The sequence below is a fragment of the Puma concolor genome, chromosome A1, assembly GCF_028749965.1.
Source record: "Puma concolor isolate L17-30 chromosome A1, mPumCon1.1.hap2, whole genome shotgun sequence".
Classification (NCBI taxonomy): domain Eukaryota; kingdom Metazoa; phylum Chordata; class Mammalia; order Carnivora; family Felidae; genus Puma; species Puma concolor.
Window position 1 is genome coordinate 49013270 of NC_141667.1, and position 23501 is coordinate 49036770.

General features: G+C 41.6%; 1 protein-coding gene across 5 annotated transcripts in view; it reads left to right on the forward strand.

The window, feature by feature from the left end:
• Positions 1-23501, forward strand: part of SGCD (sarcoglycan delta) — a 942805-nt gene that overhangs the window by 790456 nt on the left and 128848 nt on the right. For 4 of the 5 annotated variants that reach the window (XM_086701802.1, XM_086701859.1, XM_086701932.1 and 1 more), the window contains 2 exons: positions 5658-5745; positions 11449-11568. In XM_086701802.1, coding sequence (XP_086557928.1) covers positions 5658-5745; positions 11449-11568 — 208 coding nt within the window. The remainder of the gene's footprint in view (positions 1-5657; positions 5746-11448; positions 11569-23501) is intronic. The other variant, XM_086702004.1, reaches the window with a different exon arrangement.

The following is a 23501-nucleotide window of genomic DNA, read 5'->3' on the forward strand; positions in this document are numbered from 1 at the left end:
TGAAGTCAGGAATAAGGCATGAAATCAGGTTTAACTGAAAGTCTGTCCCTGAACAGCAAAATGCCCAGACCTCTTCCCCTCTGACATTCAGAACTCCTGTATCAAAAGTTATACCCACCAGTTTCCTGGCAGGAGTTAGAGAACTATTCTTTGATGAAATTAGTCATGGGTACTGACTGCCCACTGGTACTGACATCTGGAAACTCTCCATTGAATTAGCCAAACCCCTACTACTGTACCCTATGGCAAGGTTCACCCATCTAGAAGCACACAGCTTCCAACCAGTTTTTTTATTCTCATGTAAGAGAGAATAGTGCATCAATCAAACAAGGAAGGGATGGCATAAAAAGGAAGGGTCAAAGAATAAGAAAGTGCTCTTGAAAATGATGAGTATGATGATACAAGTGTTTTAAAAAAATCAACAGAAGAGATGCCTCTGGCTCAGTCAGTTGAGCATCTACATTCAGCTCAGGTCACGATCTCACAATTCGGTTCATGTGTTCAAGCCTCGTGTCAAGCTCTGTGCTAACAGCTGGGAGCCTGGAGCTTGCTTTGGATTCTGTGTCTCCCTCTCTTTCTGCCCCTTCCCTGCTCGGTCTCTGTCTCTCTGTCTCTCTCTCAAAAAAATAAACATTAGGGGCGCCTGGGTGGCACAGTCGGTTAAGCGTCCGACTTCAGCCAGGTCACGATCTTGCAGTCCGTGAGTTCGAGCCCCGCGTCGGGCTCTGGGCTGATGGCTCAGAGCCTGGAGCCTGTTTCCGATTCTGTGTCTCCCTCTCTCTCTGCCCCTCGCCCGTTCATGCTCTGTCTCTCTCTGTCCCAAAAATAAATAAACGTTGAAAAAAAAATTAAAAAAAATAAAAATAAAAAAAAATAAACATTAAAAAAGTGAAATAAATGAATAAAATAAAAATCGATAGAAAAATTGGATCTTAAAGTTGAGGATATTCTCCTTCCCCCCCCACAAAAAAAAGAAAGAAAGAAAGAAAGAAAGAAAGAAAAAGGATTAAACAGAAGGAGGAAAAAAGAAAACTTAGCAAAAGAAGCATTTTTTAAATGATGCATTTATTGTCTCCAGGAAAAGAAAAAAAATGTGCAAGACAGCAAAGGACATGTAGTTAAAGAATACTACTTGGCTCAGCTGTGGACAGTACACACGTAATCATAATGTAGCTTCTGAATATTGATTTTACCAGAGTTGTATGAAAGAGTCCATATGATTGCAGAAATCCAATGGATAATGTCTAAAGGTTGATAAATCAAGAGATATGGTGGAAGCCTATTTCAGGCCATGGGAAGAGAAATACATGAAGGAGCATTCTGGCAAATTGAAAGCTCTGGGGGTGGTAGGGGGTATGAGCCATTGCTCTTTGATTATAAGCTTTATAATATTTGACATTTCAGATTCATTTTGGTAAAGAATAAATAATACATTTAAAAAAATAAGATACACTCATTCAAAAATGGAGCCATTTGGCATTCAAACGTGCGTCTTACAGCCCCCCGAGGACATCAGAGAACAAATAATGTTCGCTTCAGTGGTCTTGGATGGTCAAGAAAAGGTTTGATTTTGCTCTGCATGTTCTGCTTTAGAGAGACAGAGGTGATCCGTCTCCATCAAAATGCTGTGGGCATAGTTATATGGGGGAGAGTACTGATGTAGACTGTCCTCTCCCTATATGGGAAAAAGGGTTGTTCACCTCCCTTCCTCATCTCCCAGTCAGTCTCATCCCATGTCCAGAAGAAGGAAGGGCTGACTGGCCTCAGACTGACTTGACCTGGTCCAGAGCTCTTATCTTCATCAGAAGCCATGGATCTGCCACACTCTTTTCTGCCAGGCAGAAGGGACCTGCAGGCAGTTTCCTGCAAGCCCCTTATCCTCAGATGGTTGCATTGAAGTCAGTTAGTGAAAGTCACCAGTCCCCAGAGCAGATTCCTCTGTGGCAGAAATTAACCTCCCCAGGCCCAGAGGCTGCAGTGGTGAGTGGGAAGGACACAGGAGAGCGTTTCCTTTACTTGTTCTAATACTATAGAGACCCCAGTGTTTTGCAGTGGCTGGTATTTTCCTGGTTGGGTGTCAGTAAGCAGGGACAGCCAAATAAAAGTCACACTGACCAGTCGCCACAAGAGTTGCTTCAGAGTTTGTTAGCTGGTTTGTGCATTTTACTTGGTAATCTTTTTGTTATCAGGTATATGGAAGGGGGGATTATAGCATCACGTCCCAGGCTAGAATGAGGCTTTTTGTTTAAACCATGACATACCAAAGACTGTGTTTCCCAGGATTTTAGCGTATTAGAACAATTAATGCTAAATGATAATATTTTGACATGGCGTTATAAAGGAATGGGTGGCTCTTGTATCTCTGGTTATAAACCTTGAGCAGAGCTGTTGGGAGATTTTTTTTTTTTTTCCTGCAGTGGAATTGTTTGAATAACATTCAGGGCAAGCAAGTAGCATTTGAGAAATTGGGATTTGGAAGATAATAGTGAGCCAGCCACATATAGGGAGATCCTTTGACATGTGGAAACAGAAGTTGCTGGAAATGGAAGAAGCCCCTGACTCAGTGCACAGATGGATTGTGAAGATTGGTAATGCAAAGGACAGTCTTCCTCATTTCTTTCCATCTTACCCTCCCCACTTACCACCCCCCCCCCGCCTCCTTCCTTCCTTTCTTCCCTCTCCTTCCTTCCTTTCTTCCCCTACTGCTCGTGCCTCATTCCCTCCCTCTCCCCTCCCCCAATTACTGCAACAACTTTGGAAGTCTTACTGTGTGCCTGGCATTGGACCGCATGTGTTTTAATAATTACATATAGAATTTAATAATTTCAGTAATATGTGAGTTTTAATACTTCAATAATATTTGCACCATTATACATATCAAAAAAAAAAACAACAACAACAACAACAAACTGAGGCTTAGAACGATTAAGTAACTTGCCTAGAGTAGCCTAACTAGCTAGTGGTAGAGCAGGGATAGAAAATTAGGCAGGCTGACTCCAGGGCTTCTACTGCATGTGCAGCACATCGTGAGCACACAGGTCTGTTAGCCATGAGCTTGCTGATCATACCCATGTTGGTGGTGGGGAATGCACAGAATGAACCACAGAGCAGTGAAGTGATTCGCTCAAGGTCACACACTGGTCAATGGCAACAGAGTCTATCCTGTTCTCTCACTCCAGGTAGCTCCTCTCTTCAGTGCCAGCTTGCTGAATATAAGAAGAATTAGTACATTAACTTCTAGAAACATAGAACTTCCTGTCTGGGTTCCAGGTTCTGAATCCTTACATTACTTGAGTTGATTTTAAGTTTTAAGTAGAACTCTTAAGTACTGCCAAAAGCAATGCCAAAGAATCTCTTTGAGGCTAATATTTGTTATGTAATGGACAGAAGATGGAAGCCTATGACAATATTGAATTTCTTCTTCTCTTAACTAATCAAAAAACAAAACAAAGCAAAAAGTTTACCATTAGGCAGAATTTTAATCTTAAGTCATTATGGGGGATTCCAGTGAATCAGTGGTTGCCCTGATGAAACAGAAGGTAAACCATTCTGGGGCCCCTGGGTGGCTCAGTCAGTTAAGTGTCAGACTTTGGCTCATGTCATGATCTCACGGTTCTTGAGTTTGACCCCACATTGGGCTCTGTGCTGACAGCTTGGAGCCTGGAACCTGCTTCAGATTCTGTGTCTCCCTCTCTCTCTGCCCCTCCCCCATTCACTCTCTGTCTCTCTCTCAAAAATAAATAAACATTGAAAAACTTTTTAAAAATAAGGTAAACCGTTCTTTCCTCAGGGCCTGGGTGGGATATGGGTATTGATTATCCATTTTAGAAGTTCACCTTGGGCAAGAGCTCCTGTCCTAGTGTGGGGGAGAGAGATGATGACTTCTTCATCAGGGCAACCACTGATTCACTGGAATCCCCCACAAAGGATTGGGTGATGGAGACCATGATTTCAGATCTTCAGTCTATGGAAAGAATGCCTTCATGGAGGCTGCCTATCAGCACTGGCCGGCCACTCTACCACATGCAGGTGCTAGGCTGGGCTCATGAATCTTCTCCTATACCCCGCCTGCTTTAGAAGGAAAAAGACATCAACCATCCCACAACCCTTCTACCTCCTTGACCTCATTTTTTTTCATTTCACCTTGGTGAAGCCTATCTATAGTCTTTTCAAGGCTCAGCTTAAGCTTTAACAAATATCTTTGCTTCCCACTCAACAGCCTCAAGCTATGAATACTCTTACCATTCAGGAAAGTTCCCCACAGGCTTTGTGCGCAGCTCCTTAATTATCTGTATTGTTCTCTGCCCGGTATTATTTCTGTGCCCATCGTATTGTTCCCATTAGAATCCAAGGCTTTAAAGAGGAGTCTTGCTTATCTTTGCTTTCTGCACAGCTCTGGGGACAATGTTTTTCTGGGTTTGGGACTCCATGCATGTTATAGAGTTTTCAGGCAGATAAGTGCCATGTGGTAACAAAGGTTTGGAACAATGAGAATGACTACACATCCTTTTTCTAACAACAGCTATCTGGATACTGACATGTTCTGGCAGCAATCATATTTCAGTTTATGGCTTTAGTTTACTCCAGGAAAGAGAGAACATCTAAGCCAGAGGTTGACAAACTGTCGCCACATCTGGCCCTCTGCCTGTTCGCTTATGGACAATGAAATAAGAATAGTTTTTATATCTTTAAACGATCAGGGGAGAAAAGGAAAAACAATATTTTATGACACAGTGAGATCATGTTAAAATTATTTGGAATTCAAATGTCACTGTCCGTGAATAAAGTGTTACTGGAATACGGCCATACCCATTTGTCTGTGTACTGTCTATGGCTGTTTTGCACCAAAACAGCAGTTACCAGTTGAGTAGTTACCACAGAGACTGTACATCCCACAAAACCTAAAATATTACCATCAGACCCTTTGTAGAAAAAGTGTGCCAGCCCCTATTTCGAGTCATTTTCAGAAATACCCTCCACAGTGTGGAAATGGATTGGGGTGCCCTTTTTGACAAAGGAAAACTGGATGAAGGCACAAAATATCTGAAGGAGGAGAAATTTGGGAACAAGAAAGGGGAGGCAGAGGCCTACTCGGAGAAGCCACATCTCCTAGGTCTGGTATACATATATGGCAAATATCTCCACAAAGAGACTATTTCAGTCTGAATTGTACCCGGCTTCTCTCAGCAGGTGGACGTGCCAGAGGGGCTGACCTCAGGTATTTTATACAAGTTTTATGCACTCCATTAAGTATTTTTCATGGTTCTTTTGAAGAAATTATAAATGAGAAAGGGTGAAATTAGGAGATTACTGATCATTCCTGATCATTCTGTATACCAAGGGCAACTAACACCTGTCGTAAGATCTAAAGGACTCTTTATCGCCGGGTTATCTCTGAGTCGAGTGTGTGTGTGTGTGTTAGTGAAATCTATTTTAAGTATGTGTTGGTCTCTGTGGGTCTCTTTGGAAGAAATCCATTTTGGATGAATTCCAATTAATTATGTATGTGGGGATCATTAAACACTTGGAATATTCAAATAAATACACATCAGTTAGAACTTAGTGAAAGCCAGTTCAGGTCCTTGGAGAGTTGTGGTTACAGTTTTTCATTTAGAAATCTGCCATTTTCATGTGTTTCTCTTATTTTCTTATTACAGGGTAATGCCCTGTACTTCAAATCAGCCAGAAATGTTACAGTGAACATTCTCAATGACCAGACTAAAGTGCTAACTCAGCTGATAACAGGTAAGACAATAAAGAACGTAGCAGTACCTGGTCCACGCGAAGCACTCAGAAAACATTAGAACCAAAGATTGAATGAAATATCACATAAACTAAAGAAAGAAATGTCTGCTAAGACATTTTAGAGTGGAGAAAGAGAAGGTAGCATGTGTTGCATGATTCCACTGGAGGGTAGAGTCTCATCATATGCACACATTTAACTTATGCAAATCCAACAATACTTGTTTAGAAGGGCAATAAACTATTTTTTCACGTAACATGGCCCCTAAACATAAGCCAGCTGCTTCATCTGGTGCTCAACAACAGAAAAGCTCTCTGCTCCAATGCTGGAAGAAAAGCTGGCTGTGTTGGATTAATTGAGAGCACAGTATACAAAAAAACCATGCGCACGTACTTTATGAGGTATAAAGGGGATTTTTAAAGTTAATTTGAATCCATGCCATGTTTGTGATAGGTGCTGACTTTGAGCCTGACCCAACTGCAAAATGCCAATGTACTGCCATTGATTATGGTTGCGAGGTTCCTTTCAATATAGCAGATCTGCTCCTAACAGTTGTGGAAAGCACCCACTGGGCTTTAAGCTGCATATTCCTAAAATTTAAACAAGGATTGGTTATTCACTATAATGATTATAATGATAAACATGGGCCTTATGGTCACGGTAATGTGTTGAATGGCACGACCAACGCCCCCAGTGTAGATTATGGGCTGCAGTAAACAGGAGCCATTATGCACCCCGCCCGTGGAAGGGAAAAAGGGGTATGTATCTGAATGGCACTGTTACACTTCCAGAGAGAAAATGCCATTTGTTTGGCTTCGGGGCTGAGAGAGAAGTATACAGATGGACATTTTGAGAAGCCAGTTGCCCAAATGCCCTGAAACATAAACTGTGACTAAAACATCTGGAGCCCCACTAATAAACATGCCACAAGAAAACAGGTGCTTTGTGCCCAGAGTCTTGCTGGGGAGAGAGTCTCTGTTCCCCACAGGAGCACCGCATCTGATGTCTGGAGATTCACAGCCAGTGGGTGTATTAGACCATCTACCAAGGCTAGAAGGGATTGCCGCACGGCAAAGCCCATAATCCATAAACATGTTGTTCCAGTGTGTGACTGGATTGTCGGCCTTGCTTATATAACATCTGGCCTGTAGTCACAATGCTAAATAATTAAATAAACAGCTTCAGTAAGCAATGATTTAAGCAGCATGTGTGAAAATTGCCTCCAGGAGGGAAATAAATCCAAACTCCCCGTTCCTGATTCCTCTGTTCAAAAGGAACCTACTTAGCCTGTTGATCATTTGCCATTTATTTGCCATGGGAGATTTGGTTTACTTGAGAGATTTTGTTTTGATAAAGCTGGAAGTGCCCAAATGACTATTCTTCAGTCAGTGTCTCTTCCCCTCCCTCTCCCTCCTAGCCTTCTCCTTTCCCTGCTTTTCCCCTAATTCCTCTACTTTCCTCCCCATCCTCTCCCCCTCCTTGTCTCCTCTCCTCCACCCTTGCTTTCCATCATCCTCGCCCTTCTCCCTTCCCTCTCCTACCCTCTTCTCTTATTTCTCTCGGCCTCTGTCTTTCCCTCTCCTTCTTCCTCCCCCATCTCTCCATTCTCTCTCTCCTTTTTCTCTCCCGTTTGCTCCTCTCTCCCTCCTTCCTTGTCTTCTGTCTTCCCATATCCCCTGCCCAAATTAGACCCTCCTGGAAGCTGAGATACCTACCCAGAGCTCTCAGGGTGAGGCATGACATAGCTCATGTTATAATGAGATGGGCAAAAAGCCACTCTAACACCAGCTGGCAGGAGCCTTCCAAGATGATCTCTAGAGAAGATGATAGATGTATTTAAATATAATTCTGAGTACGTATACATATGCACACTCACCCTAAAGTTTTCCTTCAGGCTTCTCCTTTTACATTTAAGCACGTGGTAGAAAACACAGAGCAGTTCCAGGAGACAGGATCTTCTAAAACCTCTTATACTTGCTGTTATACTTACCCGAGAGCAAATGACTGCTCTCATCCCAGTAGCCAAGTTCACCAAAACAATCCTGAGGATCAAGAATTCTCCTGCTTACCTCACGAAGGTCTCAAAAGCCCAGAAGAAATTCCAATGTTAGAAATTCAGGTAAATTTTTCACATGATAGAGTGCTTTAAGTGATAGTTAAGGTCTCAGGCAAGGCCGTAAAAGCACATCTGGCCAACTCTGCTGCCGATTTAGTGTCCTCTCAGTAGTGGCCTGAACAGAAAGCCCTCTGGCCTGCAAGGAGGAAAGCTGTAGGCAAGTCTTCCGCAGAGTGGACAACAGTCTCAGCGTCAAGGGAGCTGAGAAAGGAGATTAGATGAGATGGCCCCTTTCCAGCTCCCAGATCCGTAGCATTGGCATGACTGGGAAACTGCTGGTATGTCCCGATGGTTTCCAGTTCTTCCTGTGTAGGAGATTCATTAAGGAAGTAGTTGACACATATTACCCGGCACCGAGGGAGATTAATTGGAATAGTTTCGGGCTTCAAATAATGATTTTTTTCCATCCTAGAGAGGAAGAGTGGGTTCTCTGACGGACCTCCTGAGCAGTCTCCAGACCTATTTCCCATTTTCATTTCCTCCAGGACCCTTGTTTTTTTTTTTGGGGGGGGGGGGGTTTGTTTTGTTTTGTTTTTAAAGATTTTAGCCACATCCAGGACATTTGGCAGCCCCAGGTAAAATCAACAAAAGAACAAGCCATCTGCACCATTGAGCCAGCAGTTGCTCTGTGGGGTTTTGGCTAGAACTTCCAACTACAGAGCTTTATATGTGCAAATGGTTCTGGCCCTTGATAAATTCCTTTGTGTTCTGAGAAGCTCTGAAAAACAAGATAACTTAATTGTGTTTTGAGTTATCTGATTGTTTTGGTGTTTTTAGGACATTCTCTCATACGTTTCAGGAACCAGTCATAAGTTCAGAGCAAACTTGCTTTAAACAGGCAGGTGTTCTCAACTCCTCCAGGGCCATATCTCATGAAACTGCCCAGATCCACGGAGGCAAAGGCAAAGCAGTTTTGTCTCCCAGTCATACCCCCATTTTGCCATTGACTAGATCCAGAGTGTCAAACTATGCTCACCCCATGCCTATCCCAAGGTCATTCATTCATTCATTAACACTTCTTCACCTCCTGGTACCCAGTCTCCCCCCTCTGGTATGACCAGAGAGTCTTCAGTATGACCAAGTAGATACCTGCATCTTCGCCCTCCAAGAATCACCTAATCAAAAGCTCTCACTGTCCATCCCTGTTCTTTCAGGATTGTTTTCTGGTCCTTGTCTGTAGCTTTTGACGCCCCCTCTCCCTATCTTCCAAAAGGTCCCCTCCTCACTGCTCCTCCTGTGTTGACTCCAGCTGTCTTCTCCTCTCTAGACAAACACACATCCCTTTTCTTCTATGGAACAATTCTGAGAGCTCAATTCCAGACCCAGATCTTCCATTAGCTGACCTCATGACCTTGAGAGAGCCCTTAGCTCTGCTGCCACTTGTTTTCACCTACGCATGAAGGCCATTGGAGAAGATAATGCCTCGGTCCCATGCCATTTAGAAAGTCTCTGCTGTGTCTGCTGTTTCCATTTCCTATTCATTCAGGAGCCTTTCCAATGCCCTTCTTTTTGTCAGAGGGCTGGTGTGGATGTACTAGTGGGAGATCACACTTCCAAATTGGCAGGATTATGTGAATGAGCAAGTGCACTAAGAGGTGATTGTCATTAATTATTTTCAATGTGTTGGGACCACTGTATTAGAAACTTGGTGACAGGTCATGATCACAATGATGATAGTCATGATTTCGCAGCACTTTCCCACCTACAGAGTGCTTTTTATAAATATAGTATAATTTGATCCTTTTAATCTTTCTATAAGGTAATAGAAGAGATGGTGATAGTACAATTCTACAGATGCAGAAAAATGAGGTTCAGAAAGATCAGAGGATTTTCCCCAAGTCAGATTACCAGAAAATGAGAGAGTTGGAACATAATTCTTATCTTCTGATTCTTAGTCTGATAGTCTTGTCGTTGAGGAAAACACCCCTAGACGTCCAGGAGCAGTCCTGGCAATATAAGCCAGTCTTTTGTGTTCTCCTGTTTGAACATAATCCATTTCGCAGAACATCAGCACCAGACAAGGCAACGTGGCAGTCATGAAGGATCAAGACAAAACAGAAAACAAAGACAACTCTAATCATGTCTGAAAACAGATAAAAATGGAAACACCTATCCAAACCAGCAAAATGACTGAACTTCTTCAACCCTGGTTAATATCAGTGACTTCTGTTTTTTATCCATTCCAGGTTTAGCATTGCTCTGATCTTCCCCACCTCTAGATAAGATTTATTAACATGCCAATTGTAAAATTACACCCACTTCCTGTCAGCACCTTATCCAAAGCAAAGCCTTGCTTCCTTAAATTCAGCCCCAAAATAACTTAACATAAAACCAAATACTATAGTAAGGTCTTTCTTACTGAGATGCCCTGAGTGGTTGCCCCTGGTGTGTGTTCTCTATCACAACAATGAATAATAAACTCAACTTGTTCACCTACATGTTTGTTCTCTTTGGTCTATACCTGGAAGGCATTGAGGGCCCTTTCATTACTGCTTTTTATAATTAAATGACACTGTCTTGAAAATAACTTGAAACAGAAATGCTCTATCAGAATCTCCTGATCAGCTTTGGGAAAATATAAGATTTCTAGACTCTTTCCTCCATTTTTTTTCTTTATGAATTTCTGGACCAAAAGATAAATTCTTTTTGATCTGAGTGAGGTTCTGTGAAGATGATTATACCTCCCAGGTTATTCTGATTAATTTCTGCAGACCAGCTTTTGAGAGCCACCTGAACTTGAGATATTCAGTTAGCTCTAGTTCAGATAAACTACAATGCCTTCTGTTTGGTTTTTTGTTTGTTTAAGGAATTCTAACACATTAGTTTGTTTTATTTTTTCCATGGTACCCAAAACTCTGCAGTTTTCTGATTTACTAATAAATGTCTAAACCTCTATTTGGGTTCATCAGAAGATGCCACTACAATAGCTTCCCTTCAAGGATAGCATTTGTTACCATATGATATCCTCTAAAATTTCTTTTTTATTGAGTGAAATTGTAGCATAAAAGATTCAATAACTTTCTGGTAATTAATTGCCATATATTTTCTGGCCTTTTCTGCCAGGAAATGATCTATATATACTGAGAAAATAGACTTGTCTGGTATCAAATACAGCCAATGGTTTAAGGGTACCGGCTGAGACAGACTTCAATTGAATTTAAAGGCACCCTTTCCAAGAGTTAGAGCTGGTCATAGATATTCCGATTACTTCAAGAGGTGGTGAACTTTCTATGCCTTGGTACTTTCAAGCCAAAATCTACAAGTATTTGATAGTAATTTGGTAGTTAGCTAAGGGAAACCTCATTCAAGCATTAGTTTGAAGAAGGGACACGATGGTCTTTAAAATCAGCCTGAGAGCACATGATTAAAAGTAATTGACAAGACATGGCCAGAGTCACAAGACTAATTTTCATGATTGGCTCGTGAAAAACAATCCACTTATATTAAAGTCCCACACAACCTCATCAGATGCATGTGTCCTGTGAAAAACTCTTTGTAATTGAATGCAATGAGACTAATGTCTCTCTCTCTCTCTCTCCCTCTCCCTCTTCCTCTCCATCTCTCTCCGCCCCCCCCCCCCCCATTCTAGGTCCAAAAGCCGTAGAAGCTTATGGCAAAAAGTTTGAAGTAAAGACAGTTTCTGGAAAATTGCTCTTTTCTGCAGATAACGATGAAGTGGTAGTAGGAGCTGAGAGATTAAGAGTTTTAGGTAAGGAAACTTTGATCATATAATTGATATGATACCAATGTATACATTTTAGAGGAAAAGGGAAATGTTGCCTTGAAGAGAGATTTAGGCCAATTACCTGGATTCTCTTAAAGTAAGGTAGATGAACTCCCCCACCCCCTAAACTCAGAATTTGGTACCCCAGTGAAAAGTTCTCAAGTCAGGAGGTTTTGTGACATGACTACCAACACTGAGCTTCATTTGGGGGAACATGTTAATGCCAACAAATACGCATGAACACATACTGTCCTCTCAGGCAGTTTTGGTAGAAGCAGTCAAGACCTACATACATGATACGGAGATTCCTAAACTGGGTTATAAATTAAGAATTGCCTAGGGAACTTCTGAAAAGTCACATGGATCCAACTGTGACATGCTGAATTAGAAGTTCTGGTGGAAAGACCCAAGAATTAATTGGTGAAAACATTTGCAGGAATATCTATGGTGCCACTGTTGCAATCACTGGATTGGAGCACACAACAAATTAGTCTTCTGTAGTTATAGCGAAATGGTCTAATATGGTGGTTTCAGAGTCCTGGTGCTGGAGCTAATCTGTCTTGTGTCCCTGCTCTGTCACCAATTAGCTGTGTGACTTTGGGCAAGGTATTGACCTCACTGAGCCAGTTTTCTGTCCTGCTCAGTGGGACTATGAACACCTACCATCTCAAGTTGTCCCTAGGATTAAATGACTTCATGTTTTATCAATCAGGTATTTTGAATTCAGCATGCTTGACTTTAAAGCACTATACCTTGCTACCTCCTCAAATTTGTCCCAATTTCAGATAAGTACACAAACGCTTACCAACAGTAAAGAAAATGGTCTAAGATCAAGCTACCAGTTGAAATCCTTGCCCAAGGACTCCAGACTCAGCATACCTAAATGCCTATAAATACGTTCTAAGACCTTGGCCAACCCTTAGTATTAATGTTTTTCTCTGTTACTTGTAGAAATAGCACTTCTCACATGAGTTCTACGTTTTGGGGGGTGGTGGAGGAAACAAACACAAAAATTTCTGGCTCTCCTTTTGTTAAAGAATACTTAGCTATACCAGCTATAAAATAATTGCCCAGGGGAAAAGTGATGGTATCTCCTGCTAAGATAATTGTGTACAAATGGAGTTTGGTACCTCCCGTTAGTTCTTCGGCACTTTGTGAGTCACCTCACTTCTTTAAAATCTGAATCTTCAAAGATTCAGAATAATTTTAGATGTCCAAATACTTTGGTTTTACCTTCCTGTGCAAAACTCTGTGATGGTATCATTTAAGAACTTTCCCCTTCCCCACCCTACAGTTAAGTAGGACTAGAAGATTATTGTAATTTTTGGTCATTTGAAAGCAGGTGGATATTTTGTTGTTGTTGTTGCTGCTGTCATTGCTTATGCTTTTGATATTTTACTTAGAGAACAATTTAGGAAAAGATCTATCTCTCTCCATCATCAGGAACATTTGCTTTTTCATGTTAAAATGTAGAAAGGAAGCATCATGATAAATACCACTGTTGCTATCAATGCTAAAAAGATTAGGAAATGACCACCCTACAAATCTCGCATCAACCTACTCAGTGAAATGAGCTTAGTGTGTTGCAGAAATGAGCTTCCTGTCAGCTGGGATTCAGCCATATGGTGTGGAACGAGAAGTTTAGGCAATTTCATTTTCTGCTTAATGAGAAGTTTGTCTTTTTGAGTCATCAGACTGAGCAAGTTCTCAGGAGCTTTGAATCTGGATGCATATTTCATGGTGGAGTCTAACGTAGCTGGATTTGAATCCTTGCTCAAACATTTAGGATTAGAGTGACCCTACCCAAATCTGTTTTTCTCTCTAACATTTAGTTTCCACATATACAAAACAAAGAGAGTGGAGTGGTTCCGTTTGTTAAGCGTCCGACTTTGGCTCAGGTCATGATCTCACAGTTCCTGAGTTCAAGCCCCACGGCAGGCTCTGTGCTGACAGCTCAGAGCCTGGAGCCTGCTTCAGATTCTGTCTCTGTCTTTTTCTGCCCCTCCCAGCTCATACTCTGTCTCTTTCTCTCTAAAAAATAAATAAACACTTAAAAATAAATTTAAAACAGGGTGGAACAAAATAAAGAATGGAAGGATAAATGAATATAATAAGAAACATACGTAAATAAATCAGTTATTTCTACTGATAGTTGAGTAGGAATAGCAGTAGAAAATAATAAGGAATAAGACTAAGAAGATCATGCCTCCTAAATATAGAAACTTTGTTGTTTAAATTCTTCTCTGGATAATCACACCCACCTATTCAGTTTTTAGGACAATGACTTCCTCAAGCACACTCAAAGGATCCTGAATAGTTTGACAAAGGGATTAGAAGCCATGCCTCATACAGAATAATTATCCAGGAAGAGATACGGGGGCAGGGTGAAGGGTATCATTGTAGACAGATTGTAATTGCTGATGCACATCTTTCCTGAGGAAAAGAGAGAAGGCAAGAACCACTTAGATGAGTGGCTGAGAGCATAGGTTTTGTAGTTGACACTGGCCAATAATCCTGGTTTCTGTCACTCATCAGCCAAGGCCTTATAATGTCACTTCACCTTTCTAGGCATCCTTCTACTCTGTGCCATAGCATGATAATGCTTGACTGTCACAGTAGTTGGGAGAACTGGATGGTAAAGTGTATGTAGAGTGAATACCACAGTGATGGCACATGGTAAGCCATCCGTACATGCTAACCATCATGTTGGTGATGGTTTCAGTTGGTCCACTTGGATTTCAGGGGACCCATCACATTCTAAAATTTTACACAGCCCTCTCTGTCCATGAAAGAAAGTACTCAGAGAAATTGGCAGATAACTTGCAGAAGTATCCATATATCAGTTAAGTTTGGACTAGCCAATTTCCTGGACATAGGAAGGGCCAGAATAGAAAGAGCCTTTAAGAGCTAAGAAGTACTCCACTGCCCACTTCACCCACGTGCACATGAAACTAATCTTGCTAGCATGTGTGTTCTCAAGTTGAACTTAAAAGAGGTTGAAGGCCTGGACTGGATTCCCAGATTTGTAGAGTCTTTTCCTCTACTCATGAAGACAGTGGTTCTGAAAGTGTGGGTCCCTGAATGGAGAGCATCAGCTATAGTGTACTTGTTAGGCTTGCAAATTCTCAAGCCCCACCCATACCTACTGAACCAGAAACTCAGGATTGGGGGCCAGCAAAGCTTCCAGGTGGCTCTAATGCATGCCAAAGTTTGAGAACCATGACCTAAGACACTCAACTTTGCCACAACTTTGCTGGTAACTTTCAGTTGAGTGTAGGCTCAGCTTTTATCACTTTGCTCCAGAAAAGTCACAGTATGGATATAGCTAACACATATTAAGGGTTTACTCTGTGCAAAATACCAAACAAATCACCGTGAATAAACACATTTGCTTCTCACAACAACCTTCAAAGAGTCAAGAAGGGCACTGGCTTATCACCTTGATGTACAGACGAGCAAACTGAGGCACAGAGTAATGTAAAACTTGCCCAAATTTCCACAGAGAGAAACTGAGGGAGTCAGGATATGAATCCAGGCAGTCTTCCCACTACACATGTGACTTCTATCACAATAGTCTGTACCTTCCCTGAGCTCCATAGCATACTAGTACCACAAGGAGGAGAAAAGAAAACCAGGTAACTCTTTTTCAACAATTCCTCCCTTTTTGGATTCTGGATACACTGCTGTTCCCACCATTCTCCCAGGTCTCTGACTTTTCTCTGACTTTTTCTCTGCTTCCCTCACTAACCCTTCTTTCATCTTGTATAAGTAGCCTGGACTCACACTTGGCATCAGGTGTAGACTCTCTCCAGGTCCAGTCCTTGTTTTCCTCTTTTTTTGCATTTCTGTGGGAAATCCCACACTTCTATATGGCTTCAACACTTGCTTCTTTTCAGATGACCTTCTCAATCAGTATTCACTTTGAACTGCCTTCTCAATTCTAAATCCAAGTTCTCAGCAGTTAGCCTGCATTTTTCTGCATAGAGGTCTTTCTAGAAGTTCCACTTCTGTAGCTGAACTTAGGTGTCTTCCAGCAACCTCCCTGCCTCTCCAGAACCCACTTCCCTAATTCCACTGATGGAGCTGTTGTTCTCCTAGACTAGTAGTTTCCTAGTTCCCTGGTTTTCTAGTCTCTTTGCTTTCATGAAGGTATCCAGCCCTATGTCTCTTCATATGGTCATGGTATCTTTGTCACCCTTGGGTTTTCCATACTGCACAGTTATCTCTTTAGGCTTGACGTGAGAGAATTCAGGTTTGTAGTCAAATGCATCTGCTTAATTACCAAAAAGGTGTAAGTTAGTGTGCACAATAAGGTATGGTATTGTTCAGCTTTAATTAAAGAATAAAGTTATTAAATATTGGACAGGAATGGCCTTTAAAAAGCACCAAGAAAATAGGCAGCATAAAAGCCAGTGCATCTAAGAGGCATCTTCATGGAGACACCAGGGAAAAATAATTTTGATTTTCATTAATGACCAATTTCATTGAACAATGAATTGGACATTCTAGCATTTATAAACAAAGCATAATTATAAAGTGTTATTCTAATTGTTAATTAGGTCTGTACTCTAGATTAGTTTTTTTAAATATGTCCTCTAGATGCTACTTGATGCTAATTATCTGAGTTACATTATTATCAATTGAAAAACATTTTTAATTAATTCTAAATCCATTTAAATTAGCAGAAGATTTATAGAAATTTAAATGTGGTCTGATGCTATTTCTTTTTCCTTAGGAAGACATCAGATGATACATTTAGCCTTTTGAATTAGTTTTTGATGAAACTTTCTACTGCATCCTGGCGATGGATAATTATGATGAAAGGAGTGCAGTATTCTTAGTGGTGGTCTTTCATGAAATAGATGTGTGTGTGTGTGTGTGTGTGTGTGTGTGTGTGTGTGTGTGTGTCTGTGTCTGTGTATCATATATCCACTTCTATACCTAAAGCTCTAAATTGCGACTTCTGGCTTCATGGAGATACAGAGATGTGTGTACTTGTCCCTGTCCCTGCTCTCTCAGGGAGCTCTGTCTCTTCAGGAAGATGAGACACACATCCCCAAAACAAGCTGCTTACAAGGGTAGAAACAGAGTGACTAGAATTCCAGAATCCAGCTAGAGTGCAGTGGGGTGGTGTGCTAGAGAGAGTTTAGAAAGCTTCATAAATGGGGAAGCATTTGAACTAGGTCTTGAGTACACGTTGGCAAATCAAAACATAGACGGGGAGAGCTTGCTTGGTTAATGGAACAGCATGTGTTTTTCAATAAGGATTCACTTGGTCGTGAGGTGGGGAGATTGATTGCCTTGTGATGGAAAAGTCCATTGGTAGTTGGCTTGAGGCTAGATTCAGTAGCTCAAATAATGTAACTGAAATTCAGTCACTCTCTTTCTCTTAACACCTCTTAGCTCTGTTACAGAATCATGGCTTTTGTCTTCAAAAGCAGAAATAGTGCTTACCTTCTGAATATAAATCCAACAAAGGTCTAAGTTTTTCCTCTAACTAGATCGGTGTGGGCCATATGCCCATCCCTGACTAGTCATTATGACCTCAGTGATGGAATTTGCTGGTGAGCAAGGCGTGATTCATATCTCCACTGCCACCGCTGAGGTTGGAAATGACCAAGAATGAGCTACAGGGGACAGTTGTCCAAAGGGAAACTGGGGTGTTGTGTCCAGAAGAGAGAATGGACGCTGGGCAAGAAACAACAAATATTATTGTAATCAAAGGTATGACCATGGAAAATTCTGAAAACTGCTCCTGAGACCATGGAACCCAGGAATTGTGAAGATCACCAGAAGATGCTTTACAAATTCTCATCCTCTTGCTTACTCAGCTCCACATTCACTGGATTTTTGTCACCTCACTCCTCACTTCATCACCAAGCATGCTCTCGTCTCCCAGCATTTGTGTCTACTCTTCCCTCCACATAGAATGCTCTTTTCCAGACTACATATAAAGGTTCTCTCCTTTTATGGCTTAAATGCCACTTCATCTCAAAGGTCTTCCTTGGCCACCTTATAAAAATAGCACACTCCTGCTTGCACTTTCTGTACCAAGAGCTGGCAAAGTAAGCCTCTGGGCCAATGAGGCTGAAAGCACTGCCTGGTTTTGTAATGTTTATTGGAACACAGCCGTGCTCATTTTTTAAGTATTATCCATGGTCGCTTTCACACTCCAACAGCAGGATTGAGTAGTTGAGACAGATCACGTGGCCCACAAAGCCTAAAATATTTATTATTTGACACTTTCCGGAAAAAGTTTGCATATTCCTAGTCTGTATCTTTGCTCTATTCCTCTTCAGGGCAGATATCACAGTACGCATTGTTGTGATAAAATGTTTATTTTATGTAAAAATATGTTTATTTATATCATATCTTCCTCACTAGAATGTAAGCTTTATGACAGAGGGCACTTTTGTTTTTCAGGTTCTAGGATAGTGCCTGGTACTTATTAAGTGCTCAGTAATATTTTTTTTTTTTGCAAGAATGGATTGAAAGATTTTGAACATTGCAATATTTGATAACCAATCTGATTGCATAGAGAATGGGAGGGAGGGAGAATTGTGCAGCTAAGTTAAGAGAGTATTATTATGCTTTTGCCGAGGGTTCATAAGGGCCTAAACCAGGATGGAAAGAGAAGAGAGAACAAATGGGAAAGAGCTCTTAAAGTAAAACTGATGACACTTGGTAACTAAGTGCATGTGGAGGGTCAAGAGAGGGAAGTCTGGGATGGCTCTGGTGTTGGGTACTTTGTCAGATACTTGTAGAATCATTAATAGAACTAGATAGGAGTAGGTTTGAGATTGGAGAGAAATGGTTCAGCTTCAGTTGCCCTGGGTCTTAATGCTTGAGCACCTAAAGGAGAGGCCAAGTGTCCAGTGGCCACAAGAGATGTTCCATTTGCAGAGGGCCAGAGAGTCATCCATACACATTGAACACATGGACTCCAGAGAGGAGTGCTTAGGCTTAGGAGGGCATCCCAGAGGAAGAACTAAGAGATGCCTTTCAAACAGAGCATCACCAAGCAGCCACTTGCCCATTTCTTCCTATGAACAAAACTCCAGGGCTGGTTTGTCACGTCTGTGACTCACAGACACATCCTCACACGTTGAAGTCCCCATCCCGTGTTCTTAGACTTTCCCTTATCTACTCTGCCTTTCTCCATGAGAAGGAACCCAATGCTTTAGAATGTGATGAACTGGTTCTGCCATACCTACCAGCCATGTGATGTTGGCTATTTGGCTCTGATCAAATCACTCCTTAGGCGGTGTGTGTAGATTCTAAACAACCTCTCCCCCTTTTTCTTTGCCCTCCATCTTTGTCTGTTTCTTTCCCTTTCTGAAATATCTTATCCATGAGTGGAAGGAAGCATGAGAGAGGCCGAAAGGTTATAGTAAAAATGGAACACAATTCCTCTTAAATGATGATGAATTCATACATTGATTCTTGAGAGATGAGAGCCCCCCAGTCTAATAGGAACATTTGTGTAACAAATCAGACGAGCCTGGAACCTGCCAGCGCCCTCTTTCTGCTCTCTGTTATCATTATCAGAGATAATCTGCAGGAGATTCAACTATTTAAAAAGAATTGCTTCTTGTAGAGTTGTCTGGCATCTCATTCCAAACTTGGTTTATTATTTAATGTATTTGATCATAAAGATACATTTCCCATAAATAATGCAGTGAGAAAGCCAAGTACAAAAGAGTCTCGGATGAACAACCCCAACCTTAATAAACCAGAGATACTTAATGAGAAAAAGCACAATTCTACAATAGAGGAGCAAGAGTGGGGTTTCATCTGAAATGCTGCGGAGTAGAACTGTCGTAATTCTCCCAAAACTAACAAAAGCCTAGATGATTCCACCACCTCATTTCATGCACCCACCCACCCATGCGCACAGGCCTCAATGAGCTGCCACGGTTCAAGGTGCATCTTCATCCCCCAAGCTTGAGGGGTTGATTCCTGATGCAAAAGCATTTGCTGGGCCCCACACACTGTTCCATTTGGCAAGAGGGATGTGATTTAATATCAGCATGACGGATTCATCGTACTGTGTAAACGTTGCCAGCTGTCCCAGAAGCAATGCCTTAGCAGACCTCCCCAGTTGCTGAGCCGTGGTCTCCCTCACTTGCACGTGGTGGGGTGGGAAGAGGGGGAAAGGCAGTTGGGAGACATTTGTCAGCTTTCTAGTTTGATTAAAGAGTTGATGAGGTTCACTCTTTGTCTGCTTTCAAGAGAACCAATTCCAGCACTTAGGGAGGGGTATGTCTCAGCTTTTTTGTCTGCAGAACCAACACGACTTGAAATTCTCTATCAAGCTACAGCTAATGTGCTTTCAGGCATCTGTTGGTTTGTTTTTATCATCAAAGTTTTCTTCTTGGCAGTTAATACCAAGAACAGAGTGTTTTCAAATGAGGGGATAAAGTTCTGCCAGGACATCTTCAATGTCAAAAGCTTGTCCATATAGTGTAGGTTTATTGTCGCCTTTCTCCTTAATTATATTCGCTGTTGCAGAATATTCTTATTCAACCAAAAGTCACCTGAGTTGATTTTTTTTTCTCTCTTCCCAGCAGAGACCAAGGAGAATGTTGGTGTTTCACAGTGACACTAGGAATTTAATGAGATGACAATGTGAATAAGAAACTCTCAGTGTGCAGACTGGGGAAGGAAATTAACTTCATTCTCCTTTATTGGAGGGACTTGAATTTAATTCTGCTTATTTGAGTGGGAGAAAAGAGTGCTAAAAATACTTCCCTCAGCAACTTATGCTTTCCCTCCCACCTTGCTCTGTGCTTTTTCTCTGTACTACTCTTCTAATCTTAACCCCTTTTGTACCATGTCTTTCCTAGGAATGATGGGTAAGGTGGTGAGGATGAATCTAAACTAAAGAGATTGGGAGAGAGGGAGGGGAGAAATTGTCCAAAATCCCTCAGGGAACAGGATAGAAGCAAATGCCAGAGTTCCCTTTGCGACAGTAGGGTAGGACAGCAGAATGGTTGGATGGGTATGGGGTTTGGAGACCGACTGCCTGGATACGTCTCCTGGCTCTAATGCCACAACTTCAGACAAGTGTCTAAATTCTGAAAGCCTCAGGTTGCTCATATGTAAAGTGAGGGTGGTCAGAGTACCTACATAATATATGAAAAGTTCCTGGCACAGCGCTAAGTGCATGATAAGTGCCCACTGTTACTGATGCATATTACTATCGTTCCTTCTACAGGTTCCTCTTGAGCACCATTTGTGCAGCTATTGCCAATCAAATCTCAATGCGGGGATGTAAGGACACAGCAGAGAAGTTTCTCAATCTCAAATAGGTTATGGTCCAATAGGGCTGTCAGTGCACCCAGTGAAATCTTAAATATCAATGGAAATGTTTCTTACGAACTTAGGTAGAATACAGAAGTTGGCACTTAGCTACTCTATGTGCTAACAGGACTTGCCCATGGTGCTCCACTCTTGGCAGCATACTGTAGAGGGGTGGCTGAATTGTTAATGGAAGTATTTGATGTGATTTTGATTCTGTAAGCCAAAGAGAAAAGTATACTTAGACAATTGGAAGTTATTCGTGATGCAAGAACTTTCATGGGTCCAAAAAAAAAAAAAGAAAAAAAGAAAAGAAAAGAAAGGGAGTGACATCAACAAGAAGGTTCTTGGCACTATTTAAGCCATAGTGTAGGCGTAGGCAGTTCTCACTTAAAAAGAAATTCAGGTGTACTCAACAAATTGAGCACCTACTGTGGCCGGCTGCTTTGCCGACCAAAGGGCACTGGGGCCCCCACCTTTCTGGATTCCATAGCCAAGCAAGAAAGACAGCTATTGTTAACATTTACATGAGAAGAATGTGACTTATCATGAGGGAAGTATGACGTCATGGAAACATAAAATTAGGAGATCTTAACCTAATTTTGCCAGTAAGGGAGTCTTCCCGAAGGAAATGATCTTTCAGTGGAGACTGGAGGAATAAATGGGAGTTAGTCAAGGAAAGGGGGTCAAGAGGCTGAGTGTGGAGTGACATGTACAAAGTCCTGGAGAAGCGTGACCTTTTAGAAAAAGTTTTGCAACTCCAGCAGGGCCAGAGTGTGGAGGTCAAGGAGCAGAGTGCCCATATATGAAAAGAGACCCGCTGTAATTATGATAGTTAACATTTATTAAAAGCTTACCCTATACCAGATACCATTCAAATCTCAAGATAACTCACATTAACTCAATTTAACTTAAGTTAACTCAATTCTCAAGACAGCCCTGTAATATAAGTTTTGTTGTTATGCTCATTTTACATACGAACAGACTGACAAGCACAGAAGCAGGTTCCCCAAGGTTATGTGGAAATTAAATGGCTGAGGTTAGATGCAAACCCGATAATCAGATTTCAAGTCTATATTTTGTTTGTTTTTGTACCTTTGTTGAGATATAATTCCCATATCATACAATTCGTCCATTTAAAGTGTGCAATTCAGTATTTTAGTATAAAGAGCCTGTGTGTTTAACATGTATCACAGACCTATAGCAACAAATACACACATATATATATTTCAAATGTATGTATATATTTGTTGTATATGTCATGTGGCCTATATTATATGTTATATAAATATATAGATAAACATGATATATACATGGATCATTATGGAGATGTGTGCATATGCATCTATTATAAAACCATACTATTACCTTGGTCACTGTGTGTCATTATTAAGGTGCTTAGACTTAAGGGTAATGGAAAGACATTAAAGAGCTTCAAATAGGGGAGTGACGAGATCTGATTTGTGATTTACAGGATGGTGTGACGGAGGATGAGCTGGGGAGTGGGTCAGACAGACTCACTATTTATGGGACCAGACACATCTGTGAGGTCTCTGCTTGGAGGTTTAATTCAAAAAGACATTCCAAAAAGAAAGTTATGCGGCCTGCTCTCCAAGACCTTCAGTGTTCACAGACAGCTCACCTTTCCCGTGTTCACGCTCAGCCCAAGGGCAACAGGCTGAGCCTATGCGGAAGGGCAGTTTTATCCCAGTTGGACAGGGCACAAGCATGGCGGATGAATTCTGAACGCAGTTCATTGTTCTTCCCGCTAACGTGCTTGATGGGAGCTGATCAGAGGTCAGAGCACATCTAAAGTACTTGTATTGTATCACAGGCTTGTGGCAGAGATTGCATTTAACCAAACAAAGGAGAGAGCTGGTATGAAATCAATATGCAGAGTGCCTATGAGCTATGGAGGAAGGTAATGTGCTTTTCTTCTTTGGCTGTTAAATGCATCGCAGCTGCCAAGGAAAATGACTTTCCCTCTCAACTTCCTATCTGTCTAGCTGACTGGTTATTGGGAAGTGTTCAGGCTCTAGTGCTTTAGCTGTGTTTAATGAGGGAATCCTTGCATGAGAGCCTAAGTTCCTGTGGCCTAATTCTTCCTCCCGGACTCTGAAAAGATGTTTCTCCTTAGCAGACTCTGATCATAGATGTCTGGTGGAGCAAGGAAGGGTGCCAGGGCCTTGGATTTATAAGGCATGGTTTCTACTTGCGTTTGCGAACTTAGGCTAGAATATAAGATGTGAAAAATGTACCAGAGAAACCCATGTGCAAGGCTGTGCTCCCTTAAAGTGCCCAGAACATTGGGGCCACACATGGTCCAAAGAGAAGCCTTCACTGAGAAGTAGAGGTCTGAGTTAACCCTTGAAGGATTTCAATGGATGAAGTTAGAGCAATCAGAAGAAGCTGTTCTCTTTGAAAGGAGATGTCAAAAAGCCACTCTTATTCTTGCAGTCCAGCCTGGTAACTGAACTTCAGTTTAAAAACTTAGTCCTGTCACTTGAACAGCTGGGGGATAAAAAATGAATTACGGGATGGGAGTTGAATTGACTGGTGGTTAAAATGAGCCCTTTCCTCTTTCTCTCTCCATCTTCTTCCTGCCGCCTTTCCTTCTG